The sequence below is a fragment of the Mirounga angustirostris genome, unplaced genomic scaffold, assembly GCF_029215605.1.
Source record: "Mirounga angustirostris isolate CCGP_5_RB_7025 unplaced genomic scaffold, mMirAng1.0.hap1 SCAF_8, whole genome shotgun sequence".
Taxonomy (NCBI): Eukaryota; Metazoa; Chordata; class Mammalia; order Carnivora; family Phocidae; genus Mirounga; species Mirounga angustirostris.
This window is the reverse complement of record NW_026991716.1, coordinates 47,165,135-47,187,815: the sequence shown is the minus strand read 5'-3', so window position 1 is coordinate 47,187,815 and position 22,681 is coordinate 47,165,135. Positions and strand designations below refer to the sequence as shown.

At 41.1% G+C, this 22,681-nt stretch overlaps 1 protein-coding gene and 1 pseudogene across 1 annotated transcript in view; both read left to right on the top strand.

The window, feature by feature from the left end:
- Positions 1-22,681, top strand: part of PKHD1 (PKHD1 ciliary IPT domain containing fibrocystin/polyductin) — a 453,232-nt gene that overhangs the window by 166,497 nt on the left and 264,054 nt on the right. Inside the window, exons 37-40 of the mRNA XM_064597023.1 lie at positions 16,169-16,379; positions 16,765-16,922; positions 19,204-19,395; positions 22,333-22,458. Coding sequence (XP_064453093.1) covers positions 16,169-16,379; positions 16,765-16,922; positions 19,204-19,395; positions 22,333-22,458 — 687 coding nt within the window. The remainder of the gene's footprint in view (positions 1-16,168; positions 16,380-16,764; positions 16,923-19,203; positions 19,396-22,332; positions 22,459-22,681) is intronic.
- LOC123837798 (keratin, type II cytoskeletal 8-like) lies at positions 1,471-3,583 on the top strand (annotated as a pseudogene).

The window sequence follows — 22,681 nt, the reverse complement described above, 5'->3', positions numbered from 1 at the left end:
TATACTCTAGAAATGATTGATCAATAGCAACCTCTTTGGGGGACTTAAGGGGGAGGAGGGAAGAGAGCTGTGTAGAATATTTAGACCACACAAAGATAAATTGGGAAGATATTTTTCAATTTAGAACAATAGATTTTTTTCAAACTGTGAGCTACTTCCTTCTAAAATCCCAATTGTTAATAAAATGAAGTACTGAAAATAATACCTAAGGCCTTAAATTTCCTATGTAAACCCCTATAGTTCTAAACTTTTTTCATACATACGTATATCATATTGGTTCTATTTATCTGGAGAACACTGGCTAACACAGTGACTTATTCATTCATGAATAACATTATAAAAAAAATTTAGAGAAAACTTTGGAACCATAAGGATTTAGATAGGAAATTTAAGGCCTTAGGTATTATTTTCACTACTTCATCCTATCAACAGGAAGATAGATAGATAGATAGATAGGTCATATTCTATTTATCCTGAGAACCCTAATATTGTGGATTATAATAAGATTTATTATAAGGAATTGACTCATGTGATTATAGAGGCTGAGAAGTCCCAAGATCCAAAGTCAGTCAAGCTGGAGATCCAGGAGAGCTGATGTATATAGTTCTAGTTTGAGTCCAAAGGCCTGAGAACTAGAGAACAAATGCTATAAGTTGCAGTCCAAAAGCCAGCAGGTTTGAAACCCAAGAAGAGCCAGTGTTTCAGTCCAAATTTGAAGGCTGGAAAAGACCAATGTCTCAGCTCAGCAGTTGGGCAGGGGTTCCCTCTCACTTAGCCTTTTTTTGTACTATTGGTACTATTCGGGTCTTTGATGGATTGGATGAGGCCCATCCTCATTAGGGAGGGCAATCAGCTTTACTTAGTCCATGGATTCAGATGTTAGTCTCATCCAGAAACATCTTCACAGACACACCAAAATAATGTTTGGCCAGTTGTCTTTGGCCTTAGCCCAGTCAGGTTGACATATACAGTTTACCATCACAGTCACTAAAATGGATCCCATTTTCTATAACTGACTCTCTATCATTGGACACATAATCCAGGGAGCTAGCAAGGCTCCTGTCTTGACACATAACTTCCCAAGGGGAAATAGCTAGCTCTATGATCCATTTCTTTCTTTCAAGATTTCTATAGTTTACTTTCTCCTGCTAGCACATGAGAATTTTCACTGACATTCTCCATCTTCTCCAGATGATCTTGTCCTGACTCAGTTATAGAGCACTCACTCACTCATCTTTCTCTTGATGAATGTCAGGAGTTTAGGCTCTGGAAGTAGACTGTTTGGGTCCAAATACTATCTCTACCACTGATTATCTGGTGGAACTTGAAAAAGTCAATTCCTCAATGTTGCAGTTTCTATATCTATAAACTAGAGATGATTCTGAAACATTTTGACCTAGAAACAGCTTCTTGGCTCCTTCATGAACCTCTGTTAGGTTCAGCCTACTCTCCTCCACCCCAGCCTCCACTCCAGCCTCTACCATGTCATCCAGGTGACCCAGAAGTCCTACAAGATGTCCACCTCCAGCCCCGGGGCCTTCAGTAGCCGCTCCTACATGAGAGCTCCTGGTGCACGCATCAGCTTCTCCATCTTCTCCTGGGTGGGTAGCAGGTTCCGGGGTGGCCTGGGCACCAGCATGAGTGTGGTTGGAGGCTATGACAGGGCCAGGGGTATGAGGGGAATCATAGCTGTCTCACTGAACCAGAGCCTGCTGAGCCCCCTTAAGCTGGAGGTGGACCCCAACATCCAGGCTGTGCACACCCAGGAGAAGGAGCAGATCCAGACCCTCAACAACAAGTTTGCCTCTTTCATTGACAAGTTGTGGTACCTGGAGTGGCAGAACAAAATTCTGGAGTCCAGGTGAAGCCTCCTGCAGCAGCAGAAACCTGCTTGGAGCAACATGGGCAACACATTCAAGAGTTATATCAACAACCCTCGGCGGCAGCCAGACACACGGTAGCCCAGGAGAAGCTGAAGCTGGAGGTGGAGCATGGCAACATGCAGCGGCTAGTGGGGGACTTTAAGAATAAACAGGAGGAGATCAAAGGGCATGCAGACATGGAGAATGAATTTGTCCTCATCAAGAAGGATATGGACAAAGTTTACATGAACATGGTAGAGCTGGAGTTCCTCCTGGAAGGGCTGACTGGTGAGATCAGCTTCTTAAGGCAGCTGTATGAAAAGGAGATCCGTGAGCTGCAGTCCCAGATCTCGGACACGTCCGTGGTGCTGTTCATGGACAATAGCCACTCCCTGGACCTGGATGGCATTATCGCCAAGGTCAAGGCCCACTACAAGGAAATCACCAACTGCAGCCAGGCTGAGACCAAGACCATGTACCAGATCAAGTACAAGGAGCTGCAGACATTGGATGGGAAGCATGACCTCTCACACATGAAGATGGAGTTTTTTTTTTTTATTATGTTAATCACCATACATTATATCATTAGTTTTTGATGTAGTGTTCCATGATTCATTGCTTGCATATAACACCCAGTGCTCCATTCAGTACATGCCTTCTTTAATATCTATCACCAAGCTACCCCATCCTCCCACCCTCCTCCCCTCTAGAACCCTCAGTTTGTTTCTCAGAGTCCATAGTCTCTCATGGTTCGTCTCCCCCTCCAATTTCCCCCCCTTCATTTTTCCCTTCCTGCTATCTTCTTTTTCTTTTTTTTTTTTTTTAACATATAATGTATTATTTGTTTCAGAGGTACAGGTCTGTGATTCAACAGTCTTACAGAATTCACAGCGCTCACATAGCACATACCCTCCCCAATGTCTATCACCCAGCCACCCTATCCCTCTCACCCCCCACCACACCAGCAACCCTCAGTTTGTTTCCTGAGATTAAGAATTCCTCATATCAGTGAGATCATATGGTACATGTCTTTCTCTGATTGACTTATTTCGCTCCGCATAATACCCTCCAGTTCCATCCATGTCGTTGCAAATGCAAGATTTCATTCCTTTTGATGGCTGCATAATATTCCATTGTATATCTATACCACATCTTCTTTATCCATTCAGAAGATGGAGATTTCTGATATGAACCAGAACATCAGCCAACATTAGGCTGGAGCTCAGGGGCCTCAAAAGCCAGAGGGCTTCCCTGGAGGTCACCATAGCTGATGCTGAGAGCACAGGGAGCTGGCCATTAAGGATACCAATGCCAAGGTAGGTGAGCTGGAGGCCGCTCCCCCGTGAGCCAAGCAGAAACTGGCACGGCAACTGCATGAGTACCGAGAGCTCATGAATATCAAGCTGGCCCTGGTCATTGAGATAACCACCTACTGCAAGCTGCTGGAGGGTGAAGAGAGCTGGCTGGAGTCTGGGATACAGAACATGAGTATCCATACTAAGACCACCAGCGGCTACTCAGGTGGCCTGAGCTCGGCCTATGGGAGGCTCACAAGCCCTGACCTCAACTATGGCCTGAGCTTCTTTCAGTTGAGCTTTGACTCTCGCAGGGACTCCAGTGCCTTCAGCCAGGGCAGCTCCTTTAAGGCTGTAGTTGTGAAGAAGATTGAGACCTGTGATGGGAGGCTGGTGTCTGAGTCTTCTGCTGTCCTGTCCAAGTGAACAACCACTGTGGTCCCTCCCAGCCTCCCCACTCTTGTGTCTGCCATAGAGCCTTTGGGGGAGGGAGCTGTGCAGGGGAGCACTGGGAACAAAGAACCCACCTAAGGCTCAGCCCCAGTTCTTATCCTACCCTTGGGGGGTGTCTACTGTCCTGGGTACACCCCTTTGCCCATGCCTCCAACTAAAAGCCAACCCAATTTTGGAAAAATGAAGCCCCAGGTGGCTCTGCCAATCCCCTGTCTGCCAAATAAAATTAAAACAAAAACATTTCTCATGGTGCTGCTATGTGGTTTAAATGAACTAAAACATGTAAAGCACTTAGCACAAGGACAAACATCAAGCAACTATTCAGTAGATGTTAGTTATTTTCATTGTTATCATATACCTACAGTTTTGATTTGATGAAGCTGCCTCATTATTATTCTAAGAAGGCTGGAATGGTATTTACTGTTTTCTAGTAATCCATCACCTGGTTGTCATTCTTGATTTCTCCTTTTCTATCATTTCCCATATTGTGTCCATCATCAAGTCCTGATTTTAATTCTTGGATAACTTTTGAACCCATTTACTTCTTTTCACCCCCATTACTATCACCTTCCTTCATGATACCACCAACTTGTGCCCAGACTACTGTTTAAACTTTCTGTTAGTTGCCATTTTTGTCACTCTCCAGGTCATTATTTACCCTGGAGCCAAGGTGATCTTTTAAAAACACAGAACTCTTTATATCATGCTGCAGCTCAAAGCTCTCCAGTGCTTTCTGATCTGAAGTCCCAAGATTTCTAACATGATTACAATGTTCTACCTGATGCAGTTCCTGCCTACTCCTTCTGCCATGTTTTCCAGCCCCCTCTTACTCGTCCCTGCCTCACTGCAGTGTTCCAGTCTTGGTAACCTTCTTTTAGTTTATCAAATGGTTAATAATAGTCTTGACTTGACATTTTTTACATTTTTTAGTATCAAAAGAAATTCAATGTTGCTAAGTAAGTGGACTGTTACATGGGCTGGAGCTTGTGATTTTTCCTTCAAAGAGAATTCTTCCATATATATCATCAAAGCAGTACTATTAATAGTATTGCTTTCAGCCTGGTCATGGAGGAAGAGTATCATTGAATTGGACATTATATTCAGTATTTGTTAAAATTGGATTTTACCTAGATCCTGGTGCTTTATAATTTTCAAAACCACTTCCCATTCTTTCCTCTCATTTAACTCTCACAACTCTGTGAAGTAGCGAAGACTGGAATTATTACTTTCATCTTACAGATTATGAAACCGTGCCCAGACAGGATGGTAACACTCATTCCATCCTTTTCATACACTTAAGACACCCATGGCTCACTTCTATTTTGCATACACATGGCTGGTGTTCACCTGTGGCAGAAAGACAAACTGAAGATACTCCTTTCAGGTTTCCAGAACAATCTTCTCAATTTTAATTTTTCAGGTTATTTTGGGATTCCAGGTGGGCCTTGTACCCCTTTTGGCTCCCTTTGTAATATTCTCCCTCCCCCTTTGTAATATTCTTGATAGGGGCATAAAGAACCTGTTTCTTTCCTAGTTATTTACCTTCAATATTTTTATGGCATTTTCTGGCCTGTATAATAGCAAGTTTACAAGTATTTTTTTTATGATTTCTGCCTTTGTTTTCACACTTAGAAAACTCTTTCCTTTTTTTTTCTTTTTAAGAGAGAGAGAGAGAATCTTAAGCAGCCTCCACACCCAGTGTGAGCTGGACAGAGGGCTGGATCTCACAACCCTGAGATCATGACCTGAGCCAAAATCAAGAGTCTGACACTTAACTGACTGAGCCACCCAGGCACCCCAGAAAACCCTTTCCTATATAGACATATAAAAATTTACCTATTTGTTTCCTGGTGCTTTTATTTATTTTTCCACATTAGTGTCTTTAATCCAGGGTTGGCAAAGTATGGCCCATGGGCTAAATCCGGCCCATTGCCTGTTTTTGTAAGCAAAATTATATTACACACAGCCATGCCCATCCATGTGTTTAGGTATTATCTATGGCCGTGTCATGCTGCAGTGGTAACACGGACCATCTGGCCCCCAAACCCAAAACAATTTACTATCCTGTTCTTTACAGAAAAATTTTGCCAACACCTGCTTTAATCCATCTAGAATTTATTTTGATACAGTGTTTAAGTCAATTACCTAATTTTTTCTTCAAATAGCTAGTACGTTTTCTCGATACTATTTATTCAACAGTGCAGTTGTGATAGGCTGAAAAATGGCCCAGAATATGTTCATGTCGCAATTCCTGGAACCCATGAAGTTTGCCTTATTTGGCAAAAGGAACTTTGCAGATGTGATTAAGTTAAAGATCTTGAAATGGAGAGATTATCATGGATTTCCTGGATGGGCTTAATGTAAGTACCATAGTCTTTATCAGAGGGATGCAGGAGGAGTCATGCAAAAAAAGAAGAGGATGGGATTGAAAAAAACAGAGATAGTAGGGATGCACCATGAAGACAGAAGAGCCCACAAGCCAAGGAATACAAGGTGGCCATTAGCAGCAGAGAAAGGCAGGGAAACAGATTTTCCTTCCTCAGAGTCTCCAAAAGGAAACAATCCTGCCTACACCTTGATTTTAGCTCAGTGAAACCACTTTTGGAATTCCAACCTTCAGAACTATGAAGTAATACATTTGTGTTGTTTTAAGACAGTAATGTGGTAGTTATTTGTTACAGCAGCATAGGAAGCTAATACAGCAACATTTCCTTAAAATTTTAAATATTACCTTTATCACATGCCAAATTCTTATCTGATATAGATACAAATTAATGTCTTTAAAAAATTTTTTTTATTAATATATAATATATTATTTGTTTCAGGGGTACAGGTCTGTGATTCATCAGTCTTACACAATTCACAGCGCTCACCATAGTACATACCCTCCCCAATGTCCATCACCCAGCCTCCCCATCCCCCCACCCAACAAATTTAAAATCTGGCAAAGAATGTGAATAGGCATATCTGTATCATGAATTAAATATCCAGTTAATCTGAGTACATGAGGAGGGGGCTCAGGTTTGTCCTACGTTGACAGAAAAGAGATTCTTTTTTGTTTTTATGAGTTTTCTTCTACCTTCTTCTTATTGGTAATCAAAGAAATGCAAATTAAAACAGAAGTGTTTTTTTTTTTTCCCTTAACAATCAAATTGACCAAGACCAAAAAAAAGTAGTAGAAAGTCTGAGGAACTGACACTCGTATGTGCTGCTAGTGGATGTAGAAGTTGTGAGTCTTCCTGTAAGACAATTTGGTAATTATATCAATAGGCTTAAAAGTAGGTATATGCTTCGATATAGCAATGCCACTTTTAGGAGTTTGCTCTAAGGAGGTAACCGTGAGCATGCATAAAAACTGTGCTCAAGAATGTCCATGTCTGCATTGTTCATGAGAGCAAAATATTGGGAAAAAATGGAGTATGAAGAAATAAAGGATTACTGTATAAAATACACATCTTTTAAATGGGATACTATGATACCATTATGAGTTAAATAATATATAATACAGCTATCATTAAGTATAGGATTAAGTAAAGAGAATATATTAATATATCAATATTTACTATGTTAAGTAAAGAGAATTTACAAAAATGGTATGTCAAAAATTATAACATCATTCTATAGTGTGTATAGTATTAATTATTTATATGTGAAATTTTGTCAATTTGTGAACATAGGATAGAAGGGATAGGAAAGAAAAGATATTTATTAAACTGTTGCAGTAAGATTGTGGATGCTTTTATTATCTTCTTTTAGCTTCTCTATATTTTTATATTAAACAGTATCAATTGCTTTTCTAAAAAGAAATTATGCTATTAAAAATTAGCCCTTTTTTCCTCATTGCTGCCTCCACTCCAAACCATAAACTGTAGCAATGATTATAAAAAATACTATCTATCTGGTCTGAAATATACCTGAAGTTTTATAAATTTTTTGGACAATGAATAGGAGTGGGAATTAAAGACATGCTATAGAAGCCTTTTGCTCTGACCAATAGGATTTTGCCCCTCTGAGTAAAGGACTGGCCAGTACAGTTCTATAGGATCTAAGAATGCCATTTTTTTTTAAAGATTTTTATTTATTTATTTGAGAGAGAGAATGAGATAGAGAGAGCATGAGAAGGGGGAAGGTCAGAGGGAGAAGCAGACTCCCCGCTGAGCAGGGAGCCCGATGCGGGACTCGATCCCGGGACTCCAGGATCATGACCTGAGCCGAAGGCAGTCGCTTAACCAACTGAGCCACCCAGGCGCCCGCCACTTGTTTAATTGGCCTGAAATCCTTGAAGGATCTAGGAACAGTGTTACAGATGTTTCCACATATTTTACAATTCACTATTTCCTGGGTATGTTGAGTTTTATCTTTATATTCTTCTCACTTATTTTTAATCACAGTAGCAATAGTAAAGCTCAGATTGAGTAGAAACCAGGTTAGCTTTTCTTTTATGCCTTAGAAAAGACCTTCGATCAAAGCATGGCTCACTGCACCATCCAAATAACCTTGGTTAGCCTCAGTCTAAACCCCTGTGCCAACAAAATGGTAGACTTCTCAGCATTGGGAACAGACTATGCCCAATTCCCTTTCATCACAGTATAGAAATGTTTCCTGCTCAGCTGTGGATGCAGTCAGCTGATCTGCACATTTAGAGGATTGCTCCATTGAGCCTTCTTCTTCCTACAGGCACATGTTCCCTGCTCCGTCAATATCACCAGAGATTAACCAGTAATGATGCCAAAGGCTCCCAGTACAGACACAGAGCTGAGCTCATGCAGGATTCTTGGGCCAGGTTTTGTCTTCAACCAGCAGAGATATCACAGCAAGTGGTTCTCAAGGGCAGAGGGAAATGGTACATGAAAAATGCCCCATTCCATCTCTTTGGTCTGCTAGATAATCTTCTATTAATGTTAATGTCACAGTCTCTTCTTCTGAAGCACAGTAAATTGGATCGCCTCCAATTCACAAATGGTTTGAGTTCAAAGAGTTCTCTTTGTGAGATGGTTGTCTGGAACTTAGGATGCATTTTTCTCAAAGAAATGAGGATAACCTTGTGGTTAAGGATCCAGGTGAGCTCTCAAAGGCCAATTTCACCGAAATCTCCTTGCTGTCTAATGCTAGTGGGAGTATAGCAGTTGACCACTGAATATAAGACTAATTGTGTGGGAAAGTAAGTCCATTTCCACTGTGGGATACTGGGGACACATCTCTCTCCATTGGGGCTCTACTATCTTAATTCTTTTCTTATTGAGTACTAGTAACAGAGGGTGCTCTCAGTCCCTCTGCCCTCAGAGTGGCTTCTGTGGCCCAGAAGCAGACTTCTGGCACAGTGTGGTTTCTGGGAGTAGAGAGAACCAGTTCAGATGCAAGGTGGAATCACAAGTCATAGTCAGCCTTCCCCAGTTTCTCTGGTTACTCATCACCTCCTCCTGTTGTTGGAGATATTATATGACTAGAGAATTTGGGCCAGGAGCTAGCAGGAAGAAGGGAGAAATGAGAAATGGTAGAAGGGCCGGGTTTTCTCTTCATCCTTTCCCCTCAAAGCTCATATCCTGCTACTCTGCAGGAAGAGAGATGAACAGTGGGGAATAGGACTCAAGGACAAGAGACACTGGGAGGGGTGCCCAGACCCTAAAAATAGTAACAGAGTAAGGAGATGGGGAGGAATGAGTTTCTGCATTGTTTTGTTTAGTTATTGGCAAGTGTGTTATCTTCATCTTTTGGTTTTCTTCCTTCTACTGCTCCTTTTAGGTTTCTCCTCATCTACTCAATTTTGGAATGACAATGTTCCCATGGGCTCAGGCTTGGATAGTCTTCATTTATAACTATATACTTTCTCCCAAGCAATATCACTAATTTCCACGGATTAACATCTGTTTATATATTTATTTATCTAACCTCAGACATCTTTTCTGAGCTCCAGACTTTTCACTTGGATAGTCTCTTTAATATCTAAAATGTAACCTGCCTAAAATGGTCATCTAAAGTGTGGTATGTCTAAAAGCGAATGCCACTAGAATATAAACTACATGAGGGCAGGGATTTTTGACTGTTTTGCTTACTATTATATTCCCAGTGGCTAGAAGAGCACATGGGACATAGCATAGTAGGTGCTCAATAAATGTTTATTCAATGGACTCTTCATTTTCTTTCCCAGATGCCCCTGTTTATCTACCAACTTGCTTCTGCTATGGGGCTATGAGGTATTATTGGCATCTTCTCCTTTACCTCTAGATCCAATCATCCAGTCCTCTTGGTTCTCCAAAAGAGATCTCAAATTTTTATAGTCTCCAGATGCATTGCCTAACCCTTAGTCAAACTTCCTGAACTTCTTGTCTGAACCACTGCACTCATCCTTCTCCATTTACTGCAGCAGCCTGCTACATAGACTTCTTACTTTCCCTTCCCTTCCCTTCCCTTCCCTTCCCTTCCCTTCCCTTCCCTTCCCTTCCCTTCCCTTCACTCAACAGCCAGAGTGACCTGTAAAAACAGAAATTTGATCACGGAATTATTTTAAGTTAGATTTAAGTTCTTGAAAACACTCCAACAAGGTCCTGCACCATCTTGCCCAGTCACACCGTGCCATCTCATTTGTCTTCTCCCGAACCTCCTATCTCCATTTTGTTCCTGGAACACATAGAGCTCCCTCTTGCGCCCTGGCTGGCTCTTGCTCATCTTAGGACTTGACTCAGGTTTTTTCTCATTCTCCCAAATATGCAGTGAGTACATTTTCTCACTAAGGATTCTCTCTCCTCAATTTGATTTGTATACTCATGGTCTTAAAATATCACTGGTCTCACAAAAGTGTGATTTCGTTGTTACCATCTCAAGTATTCCTTTGGTGGCTACTTTTGGGATAAACTCTTAGTTCTTTGGGAGGGCCTGGGAGTCCCTTTCTGAGTGGGTCTTGCTCGCCTTCCCAGGTACACTCTCACTCTATCAGCAAGCCCCCTTCTGTGTATGTGCATTCTGCCCATGCTGCATATAGCAGCTATTCGAATGTGTCACGTTGGCCCACACCATTGTATATATCATTGCCTTTGCCTGGAGTGCCCTGCCTGGTTTGTCATCTGGCCCACTAGGACTTATTCTTAAAGACCCAGATCAGTCATCACCTCTTCTGGGAAGCAATCCCAGAAACAACTCCTCCTTTTGTGTGAGCTTGGTGCTCCATGTTTGTACAGCAGTAGACCCCGGATGTCCCTCTGTCTTAACACTTAACACTGTACATCTGTGATTTTTGTCCATTTCTGGTACTGGTCATGGACTCTGGCAGACAGGGACTCTGTTTTCTTCATGTCTGTCTTTCCAGGGCATGAGAAATATCCATCTACACACACACACACACACACACACACGGCAGCATTCATCGTTTTGCTATGCATAATGTGAAGTTGCATGCAGAAATAGGGGGAAATCATTTGCATGTATTTCAGAAAAATATTTCTGGTTCTTTTGTGAGTTCCTTTATCTTTCTATTCTGATGTGAATATTATTTTAATGAAATGATTCTTCCTTTCCTTTCTCCCCTCCCCTCACTCTCTCTCCCTCTCTTTCCTCTCCTCATCCTTCACTACCTCCCCACCCCCAGTGATTTGGGAAGGTCTTGGCAGTTACTCACTTGGAATAAAGATTGAAGTCCTACAAAATAAACAGAGGGTAATTAGTGATTTTAAAGTGTGTTAACCCACAAAGATTATTTTCTTTCTCTCCATGCCCATTTGGTAAGATGGTTCTCTGGGACCGTGCAATTACAGATGAATGGCACCGAAATGCTTGGACAATAATTTGTAGGAAATACAATTATGAGTCAAAGTCATTAGTGGGAGTAAATGAATAGTTTGTTGGTTAACAGGTCAATGTTGAAAGCCCAAAGTGGTTAAACATTGTATTAAATTACACATTAAGAGCTTAACCCTTTTCATTTGAACATTTTCATAAATTATTGAGCTTTTAAACTGTATTTTTATGTTTTTTGATTTGTGGTAGAGAAAGGAAGAGAGGTGCCCAACTTGGGTTTTCTAAGAGTTCTTGAAGTGAAATGACTCACGTTTACAATGCGGGCAACGCTTTCCTCATCACAGAAGCTGGCTGGTTTGCCTTGTGAGGCACTTAAATAACATTTATGAAGTAAGGAAAATAATTTTTTGAGTATCAAAGCTATCTGGGTACAGTTCATTTAGAGTTAGTTCCAGAGGCCAGCAATTCGATTATGTGTCCAGTTCTTTGGTTCTGGACTCAGAAGCCCTGGTTTCAGAACTCAGTGCTGATGTCTCATGACTGTCAAATCTTGTCCCTGAAGCATTTCAGTTTCCTAATCTGTTTAATCTGTCAAAAGAAAAACAACAAGAAAAAACAAACAGTTCTTACTTCAAGTGAAACGACTTAGCCTAGGTTGGGTTTATTCTAAGTTCTTAATAAATGTTTGCATTGTTTGTTCTGCTTTTAAGCATATTGGATATTATATACTTACTTAGGCATATATCTTTTTTTTAAAGATTTTTAAATTTATTTGTTAGAGAGATAGAGAGAGCACAAGCAAGGCGGCGGTAGGCAGAGGGAGAAGCAGGCTCCCCGCTGAGCAGGGAGCCGGATGCGGGACTTGATCCCAGGACCCTGGGATCATGACCTGAGCCCAAGGCAGATACTTAACCGACTGAGCCACCCAGACGTTCCTAGGCATATATCTGATGGGATTTTGCAAGTGAATATCCAGAAGGCAGGATTCAAAATAGTTAATTTAAATCCTTATGAGCTGAATGCTAATTGTGAGCCCAGGACTGGGTTAGGAATTGTGACATATATAAAGGAAACATATAAAGCAGTGGCCGTGCATTCAGGTAGTAAATGTTGAGGTGGGAGATAAGACATAGGCACTGTGATAATTACGGAATAATTTAATACTGAAATATATGGTACTGACTATAGGTTACATAGCTTGTCTCCTCAGCACGGCCGCCACTCCCTCCCCCCTCCGAGCCTTCTCAGCCTGTGTGTATTTCAGCAGTGACAACAAAAAATGTATTTCCCTCCCCCTCTCCCCCAACTCTCACAGAATCTCCAGTGTTTTTCAGCATTCCTGCCTGCTTGTGATAGGTGTCATCATGACAAATGTCGTGTGAGTTCATCAACTAATCTGTTTGTTGCTGTCACCGTGAGGCTTCTTTCATCCACTTTCCCTCCTCTTTGGGCTTTCTTGGTCATTGTCCTCCATTCAGGAAGGTGCTGTCCCTGCTGCTGGTAGCTGCCATGAGAGTACTGAAAGCGTGGGTGCTAAGGGTAGCTTTCAGTGCTACCCAGTTGGTCAAACCCTGCCATGTGGGAGTATTGTGTCCCATGATGAAGTGTGGTGACCACCTCTCTTGGCCACTTGGGGTTCCACCTGATCACCTGGACACCAGAACATTGGGGTGCTTATTTCTCCATGTCTCAGTCATGATTTTCCTCATTCAGTACACATCTGTTGAACACCCATTATATGCTAAACACCGTGATAGGCATTGGTGCTGTGATGGTGAGCCAATGTAGGTATAGTTCCTACTGTCTTGTGCAGTAGGGGAGACAGACAGAATTACAGTAAGAGATCAAATTGCAGTGTGTTGAGTGCTAGAAAGGAGAAGAACATGGTGATGGGACAGATTATAACACAAGGTTGGGCCCATTTGGGAGGTCTTGGAGGCCTCTCCGAGGAACCAAAATGAACATCATTCTGAAGACTGAGGCAGAGGGAGTTAGTGCTAGAGTTCCAGGCAGAGGAGCTTCAGGTGCAAAAGCCATCTGGAGAGTTCCTTCAGGTCCTTTTCTCAGGTTCAGTCGTGGATCCAGGGGCTCAGGAAAAAGGGCCTATATCTGAGACAGACCCTGTCATCCTCTATTTTTCTCTCTGCTCCTTTGTGTAAGCTTCTCCTCCCACGCAAAGCAACTCAAACAAATGGCCCACAGTCTAGCCGCAAACCTGGGCATGCCCAAATCCCAGATATAAACAGATCTTTTGCTCAAGTACAAGCTCCACATCACTACAAGGTCTATAGGAGGAAGCGGACATTAGCCATGGGCTGAAGCGCTCCCTGAAATCCAATGGAAGAAGTGGGGCTTGAGCTGCATTTTGGAAGAATAGATGAGGGAAGGCAGGCAAGGCACACAGGTGGAAGGGGTAAAATGGGTGAAGGGATAGAGGAAGGAATGATCCTGTCAAATGAGAAGAGGTAAACAGACTGGGCTTCCTGGAATAGAGAGTTTATTACAGAGTCAAAGACCATCAAGTAGAGTCAGATTATGGAGAGTCTTGAAAGTCAGGAAGGGAATTTGGGGCTTTGTTACTGAGTATTGTAGGCAGATACTGCAGGTTATAAGCAAAAAAGAATGTAACTAAAATAACTTAGCAAAGTTTAAAGAAAAGAATAAGGTAGAATGGTCAGAAGAGAAAAAGGTGTTTGCAGAGGGTCTAGCTCAGGTGATATTGTACTTACTTTGACATTTGTGAGTTTGAGATAACAGTAGCTCATCCAAATGTCAATGTCTACCATGTAGCTGGAAATACGACGCAGGCACTGATGAAACATCCAAGCTTGATGCTTTGGTCATACACATAGACAGGTATTATTTTGCCATGAGAGTGCGTAAGTTATGAGATGATTTTACTGCTTTCTAAAAGCTCTGTCAACAATTGAAAGGACATACATTTATGTTAATAGTTAAAAATGCACTTCAAAGATTCTGTGATTTTTTTTCATTCATTCTGACTTGACTATTATAAGAATGATTAGTTGAGAAATACCTTTTTGTCCCTACTCTTGGTTCTGCTACCTGAAGCTTGCATGTTGGTAGGTGCAGAGTAGGGTTTTTTTGCATATTGATTTAGTATTGTGCACAATTGATCACAGAGTTTAAGAGCATTTTTGTCTTTGATAAACATTTTCTTTTTTTTTTTTTTTTAAAGATTTTATTTATTTATTTGACAGAGACAGAGACAGCGAGAGCAGGAACACAAACAGAGGGAGTGGGAGAGGGAGAAGCAGGCTTCCCGCGGAGCAGGGAGCCCGCCCGATGCGGGGCTCGATCCCGGGACCCTGGGATCATGACCTGAGCTGAAGGCAGTCGCTTAACCAACTGAGCCACCCAGGTGCCCTGATAAACATTTTCTATGCCTGGTAGAAAATTTTCTGTATAGACATTCAAGAACGGATCACAGAAATTTGCATATGTATGCATATACATATAAAGAGACTTTATTTTATTTTATTTTCCCAAAGGTTAAAACATACAAACAAGGAATAAAATTAAAATTATTTTCTTTTGGGATGATTTATGTCTTAATTTCTGCCTGCCCTATAATTAGAAATTTTGAACTCTGTAAATTATTTCAAGATAAAATTATTGCCCAAGTAAACTTCAGAAATTACATCATTAACCTAGGGACCTTTCTAAGCCTAGAACAACATTATTGGTACAAGTGCCCATGCACACACAGACACATAAATAAAGAGGGAAGTTTAAAATAATTTGAAAATGATTTATTGCCGGCTACCTCTGTAGTTTGAGATTCAAGTATTATTACTTTACTTTAGTGCAACAAGGGAGGACAGTAAGTTGCTGTGGGCTAAAGGTAAATTATGATCTATTGCAAAGGAGGAAGGAAATGTACTGAGGAAAGAAGAAGGAGTTGGGAGTAAGCCATGTGTTTTCTGAAGTATTGCTTCAGATAATGGCTTGAAAAAAGTCTTTGCCTTGACCCTTGTTGGGAAAGGCCAGAATAAACTGGGAGACAGACTATCTTCTTGAATCTTTGATAGTTAAGGAGTAGCATCCTGGCATGGGGAGGATCAGATGGATGAGCTGGACCCTGATACAAACCAAGATCTCTAGAGTCTCAAGTTTCCCTGTCTTCAACTTTGCTTAGCAAAGCCATCTTGGACACACACACTTTAGAGTTTGAAGGGATCATTTAATACATCAAGGCTTAGGACAACCAATCCAAGGTAATTTTGATTCTGTATTCTACTAACCCTATCTGTAAACTGAGCTGAAGTCTTCAGGTTAGAGATTTGTTATGAACTTTTATATCGGAGACTCTCATAGCCACTTGTTTTTATTTGGCATAAGAAAGAGGTGGTAAAATTTCATTCTCAAAACAGTGTGATGCCAGGAAGGAAAAGACTAAAATATGTTTTAGATCTATTATGTGCAAGGTCCAACCTAGATGTTTCATAGTTTCCTCATTTAATCCTCTTACCACTCTGTGGGGAAGGAAACCGGAGCCCATCCTTGAGTATATTACCCTTGGTTAGAACATGGCAAAACTGATTCGATTGTCAGTTGAGTCTGCCTCCAATTCCTGTATTTTTCACCCCCTGCCATGTTCAATCCTGCATTATTTTTTATTGCAACATGTCACAGATGAGAAAAGTAATATCCAAAAAAAAAAAAAAAAGTAAAAGCACTGGTGCTCATCAAGCCTGAAGCTTGCTTTCCCAGACTCTTCCTTCACAGGATTCTTTGGCTGAATAACATCAAACTCATGTTAACTATTAAAATGTCTAAAGGCAAGCTTTCCTCACTCGGCTTTAGGTTTGCTCCCAGAAGTAACTGTCACCCATCTTCGAGCAGCTACCTCAGCCCGGGACACGGTGTTGGCTCTGGAGGATGCCGTGGACTGGCGCCCCGGGGATGAAGTTGTCATCGTTGGCGGAATAGGTGTTGAAGGTGCCAAACCCATGGAAGAGCTTGTCACTGTGGAAGCCGTGCACAATACAGACCTCCATCTGAGGTCACCCTTGAGGTACTGAATGTCAGCTTGGCTCTGTTTCGACGGAAGCAGATGAGGTCTTAACTGTGTTGGCGTCTGGACACTTGCTTGTCTTTCCATGATGTCTTTTGACATTAAGTAGTGCTAGATGTGTTGATGAGAAAATTACAAAGCGCAAAATGTTTGAAAGATTCAGACTTCTTGAATAAGATTTTCCTGTAAGACTCTAGAACTTCCGTCTTATGGTGCAGTGCCCCTAATTCTCACACACTTGTGCCCATAGTTCAACTCTTTTGTACCTGAGTTTGTAAAGAAACAGACTCCCAAAGGAGAATTATGCTAATCTAGTGGCTTACTATTTTAGTCAGATTTGGAGTAATATCTTCAGATGAGTGTTTTCCATGTGTTTTTTCTTCAGATATTCTCACAACTTCACAGACAATTGGGTGGCTGGAGAACGCCATGTTTTAAAAGTCATGGTAGTGCTGCTTAGCAGGAGTGTCACCATACAAGGAAATCTCACTGCCGAGAGGATGAAGCACCTTGCTTCATGCCAGGAGGCCTGTGCTTCAGAAGGTAGAGAAGTATTTTGCTGGGAAGTCAATGAGTGAAAAAGAATGTTCTTCCTGTCAAACAATATGTAGTAATGTCGACTTCCTTCAAAATGGAATAAACCCTTAACCTTTGCATGTCTGTAATATTCTTTAGTTTTCAGAATGCTCTTGATAAAATGTCATTTCGTCTCTTGCCTTCCACGACCTTGTAAACGAGGTAAACAAGTTTCTACCTATGAAATTATTTCTCTGGGGAAAAAAAAATCTTGTTAAATAATTAAATCCGGAGAGTCAGATTAAATTTCCAAGGGAATTTATAAGGAAGTCTTAACTCTGATTCCAGGCCCCTTCTAAAATTCTCAGGAAAACAATTTAATGACAGAATCATAGACCCAGGCAGAACATTCTTACTGATTAGACTGATGGGGCTCTTGTGCCCCCCCACCTCACCCCTACTTTTAGAGTTTGTTTTCTGAGTGAACTACCACATACTTTAAGTAAGTGGTTGAAAAAGTCAATTTATCTTCTAGAAGAATAACAGGCACTGAATCACACTGATGTGCCTATTAAACATCTATTTCAGGGATGGTTAGTTTAGTAGGTTATGTTTTAGTTTCCCAGGCTGTAGATTATGAGGCTTTCACATGTTGTGAAGATATCATTTGTCAACTTTGGTTTAGGATGGTGTGGGTGTCAAGGATGACTCCCAGGCATGAGCTCTGGATGGATGATGAGGCTATTTAGCGAGATGGCAAGAAGAACAGCTTTTGGAGTGGGAGGCTACAGATCATGATTTTAATTTTGTACATGTCGGGATAGATGCCAAGCCAGGACCTGCGTAGAGGTGCCTGGGAGTGTCTGGAGCCTGGCAGAAATGCCATGGCTGGAGTTAAAGGTTTGAGTCATGTCTACATATAGATGCATGTGGGTGTCATGTTGGGATGTGGTTGGGTGAGAGGGACCTTGATTCTACCCTCTACCACCCAGTCACTTAGCTCACAAACATGTCATTCTGAAAAAGGTTTGGATACTGTGGGTTAGAATCCAATGATGGCCAAATTTAACAATTTTGCTGAAATGGGAACTGCACTGTATTCAAACTATCTCGGTAGTTCTCATACAGGTATTCTCAGATCATATTGTCTAAAATGCTGCGTCTGATTGTGCTGCTAGGGAGCTCATGCTTCTAGGTCTGGGCCATTGCAAATCTGTTGGCTCCTAATGGAAAAATCCCTGATTTCATTACAACTCTTAAATGTTATTACAAAATTCTCAAAATAAATCAAAATAGACATTCCTTAAAAAAATAACATATTGCTCGCCCTTTCGTATGGGGCTAAAGTGTGGAAATGAGGCAGCCAAATAAATAATATGAGGCCTGGCCACTCAAAATATTATGGATCACTGGCAGAAATAATCAAAATTGTGATAAAGCTTACAAATGTGAAACACCTCTTTATTTACCACTTATATATTTATTCCTGGGTGTTAGCAAATTTACTATGACTTATTCACTGTGGAATGATACATCATTTTGTATTTGTGGCATTTTGATTTATTAACATGGATAATAAAGAACTAATTCAGAAAATGAGTTCTTATCCATTCTGAGGTTAGTTCACACCACCAAATGCCATGTGTCCACAGAAAGTGTCCTGGATCCTGAGGTCACAACACTTTGATGCAATGGTAGCTGAGTGTATTAGAGTTGTGCAGTTTGTTGTCCTCACTAGGGAACTGGCTGGGAAGGAGGCATTGAGGATGAGGGTGGTGAGGATGCTGCTCAGTTGCTTCTCTGGAGCCCTTTGCCATTTCTGCAGTGGCTTTATTACTATGTCCCCAAACTACAAAGCAGCAAAATAAAGGGGGGAAACTCCACTGGACAGCTTAAGACTAAAAAGAGCTGTGATTACATTCAGCGCTCACATTTCTTCCCTACAATTATCAACCACGAGAAGGTCATTTTATTGCACACTCCCTCCAGGGGATCTTTTGGATTGAAATAAGCATCTATTTAGGTTGGTTTTGTGGGTTATAGTCAGCCTCTTTGTGACAGTAATTAAGGTGATTGATTTGGGGGCTTCTGGAAATAATAGAGTGAAGGCAACATCATGTCCTAGTTATCAGATGTTTTAATTAATAATCCAAAGAGGAGAATCAAAGTAAAAGGGAAATAAGATTATTAAATGAAACAAACAATAATGGTTTGTCTCTTGTGCTGACAGTAAATTTCATACCAGATGATTTGTCTAGAAGCATGTTGCACCTGCTTCAGGACCCCCCGGCTTCATTCTGTGTTTCAGGGGATTTGCAGGACTGTTTATATTCCAAGAGTGAGAAGATGTTGGGATCCAGGGATCTGGGGGCCAGAGTCATTGTTCAGTCTTTCCCAGAGGAGCCCAGCCAGGTCCAGTTGAAGGGAGTGCAGTTTCGGGTGTTGGGGCAAGCCTTCCGTAAGCATCTGAGCTCCCTGACTCTGGTGGGAGCTATGAGAGGTAAGCAGGCCCAGGCCTATGACTTCTCATTTTTCTCTCTTCTTCCATGTTCAAGGTTGTACATGCAAGGGTCATGATAGGTATCAGATGGGGACATGGGGGGTTCAAAGGTAGATAATTTATATTCTAGATCTATGGTTCTCCAATTTTAGTATGCCTAACAAAAATTATTTGGGGCACTCACTAAAATTTAGGGTTATAGACTCTGCCCTGACAAATTCTGGTCTAAGGTAGGCCTAGCAATCTGAATTTTTAAAAGCAAGCCTTGTGATTCTGGAACAAGTAGTCTAAGGAATACACTGTGGGAAACATCACTATAGGTACAACAGACATGGAGTGAGCCACACAAATCTGTGTTTTGAATCCTGCTTCTGTCATTTACTACCTTTGTGATTGCAGGTAAATGGATATTGAATAGTATAAATTATCAGTGCTATGAGAGCCCAGCACAGCAGAAAGCATTTCCATATGAAGTTGTCCTAACTCAGAGGAGTCTTCTACCTGGGAAAATAGGGGAGAATGGGCTGAGAACCAGGTACTTCTCCTGGGCACACTGAGCAGGCAGAGTGTGCAGATCTTGGCCAGAGCTAAAGATATAGGAAGGGAGCAGGAAACATCAAATGCAGATGAGAACAACTAGGTGAAAAACAAGATCAGAACCAGAAAAGAAGACTATGACCAGATGTAAATAAAGGCTCTAAAACTGAAGTTGGAGAGATATAGGAACATCCAGGGCAAAAACCCAATACCGGATGCGGACATGCAGAGAACCAGAGATGCTAAGTAATGAGGACAGCAGCTCCTTTTCTGAATCACCCTCCCCACCCCCAGCTTCTCCAACACCCACACATTCAAGCTTTGCCTTCCTGAAAAGGGCTGGTGCTCTGGGGGTGATGTCTGACAGGAAGTATCAGGACATACTTGGTGGTTCAAGCAGGTCTAGAGAGATGGTAGAATTTCAGCAAGCAATGACAAAGTAATCCTTGAGATCCTTGAGGACAGAATCCTGGCACCTGCAGCATTTTTTTTTCTCACCTCCAATAATCCGCACACCAAGGATGTCTATCCTAATTTTCCAGATCTCCACATTATTTATTTTGACATTCATTATAATTGCCTGGCAAGTTAAAGTAATTTTTTCACTACTTCAAACATATGATATTTATATAATATCTCTCATTTAGGGAGATGTTTCCTAACATGGCTCCTTCCCTAGCACATTGGGATGATCAGTATCTTTGTACCGTACTCCCTGGTTCTTTGGTCTCCTGGTGCTTATAGTGCCACATAAAGTTTGATGTGGGACAAGCTCCAGTATCAGTCAGGGTAGAAGTCACATATGAGTTATACTGATTAAATGTAATCAAATCTTTCCTTGCTCAAAAGTCTATCTGCCTCCGCCAACCTGCTTCAGAATAGCTACACTTTTATCTATTTTTTTAAAGTTTAGTTTTAGTTGGAAAGGATTCAGTGCTTTAAAAAGTTTGAAAAGCACTGAATTCATATATTATCCCCTGTAGGTCTCTGTTAAAATGCAATTGTCTTTCCTGGGAGGGGTTAGAAGCTTCTGGCATGCTTGCCAAAGAATCTCTTATTGTTTCATGCCCTGAAGGCTCTTGTACCCTGTGTGGCCAATTGCGCCTAGGCACTAGAGTTAGAAGGTGCTGGCATCTCTGCTACTTTTACAGGTAAATCCCTGAATTCTGCCCATAATAGCTCCAAAAACACATTAGTGCTTATTGATTGTTCAGATGCGCAAGCCTATACTGAATGAGTGTATGTAGAGATCTGGAGTCAGGAAAAGTCTGCAGCAGGCAGTGTTTCCTACAGAGGTGGGTATGGATGGGTTAACTTATTGGTGAGTAATGTGAGGGTATCTGGTACCAGAGGAGCTGGGATCTAGGAGAATGTGGAGGCTCAGTGTCTATAGTGACATTGTCATTGAGAATTTTCTGGATAGCTCCAATTTAAAAGTCAAATTATTCCATAAACCAAAGTAATTTTTTCAGTACTTCAAACATTTGATATTTATATAATATCTCTCACTACCTGGAAGTAATATAAAACTCCTTTATCAGGATTTATCATTTAATTATCCATTATTATTTTAATGTAAGTTTCCTACACCAGAATGAAGATACACAAGGGCAGAATTTACTTAGTTTTGTTTGTCCAATTCCTGAAATATATAGTTGATACTCAGTAAATATTTATTTATTGACTGATCCAGTTGATATAACTTCATGGGGGGGGGGTATAAAATATGCCCATGGAGCCAGGGTAATGATTTTCCTAAATGTCAATTTCTTTTAGCATAGTAGAGGTACTTGCCTTTCACTCTCATCAACCTACCACGTTCAAATGTGAAAGTCATGATCCTCAGGTCAACCTCTGGCTTTACTTACATTTTGAATAAGAATCTCTGGCTGTCTTAGGCCAAGGATATAATTGCCTGGCAAGTTAAAAAAAATATGTCACAGCCTGAAGAAATAATGACTGTATCTCCACATGGAAGATGTGATTTTCAAAGTTCATGGTTTGGTCCTTCAAGAGCACTCTTCACATTGTCCTTGACTTCTCTTTAGCCACTGTCTGCCATATTGTGATGAGGATAGCAAAGATGGTGGCCATTTGGAAATCCTGACAGCCAAGAATTCTTTGGTGGTTTGGCCATACTGTCTCTTTCTCAGATGGTTTTCTTTCTAGCACCTGACTCTTGGATTCCACCTTGCTTATCCTTGGTATCTTTGAGGTGCCTTGGCCTGGGTTGCCCATTTTCTTGATTTGATTTTTCTTTCCAACTCCTCATTTCCTGAGTTTCATTATTGTAGGGGGAATGTTCTCAGTTATATTACAGTTTGCTTTGGAAATGATGAACAGAATCCAAGGAACCTTCAAGATTCACTTCAAATGTTTGACTTACTCTTTCCTCTTCAGATTCCTATGTACAGGGTTGCACAGTGTGGAGCTCCTTCAGTAGAGGCCTTAGCATGTCAAGGACCTTGGGCCTGAAGGTGGACAGTAATGTATTCTACAATATTTTAGGCCATGCACTGCTGGTAGGTAAGTGATGAATTTGTTTCATTTCGGCATTCTTGAGTAGGACAAATGGTTTTTCAAGAGGAATTTTCCCAAAATTTGAATTCCCAATCTGTAAAAACTTTAGCCTCTGATCATTGGAAATAGGCCATAGTTTAAAATTCTGAATTTAAATTTACCCAACACTAATTAGCTTCCTCAACTGTATCAAGAGGAAACTGATCTTTTAAAGGAGACATTTCAATTC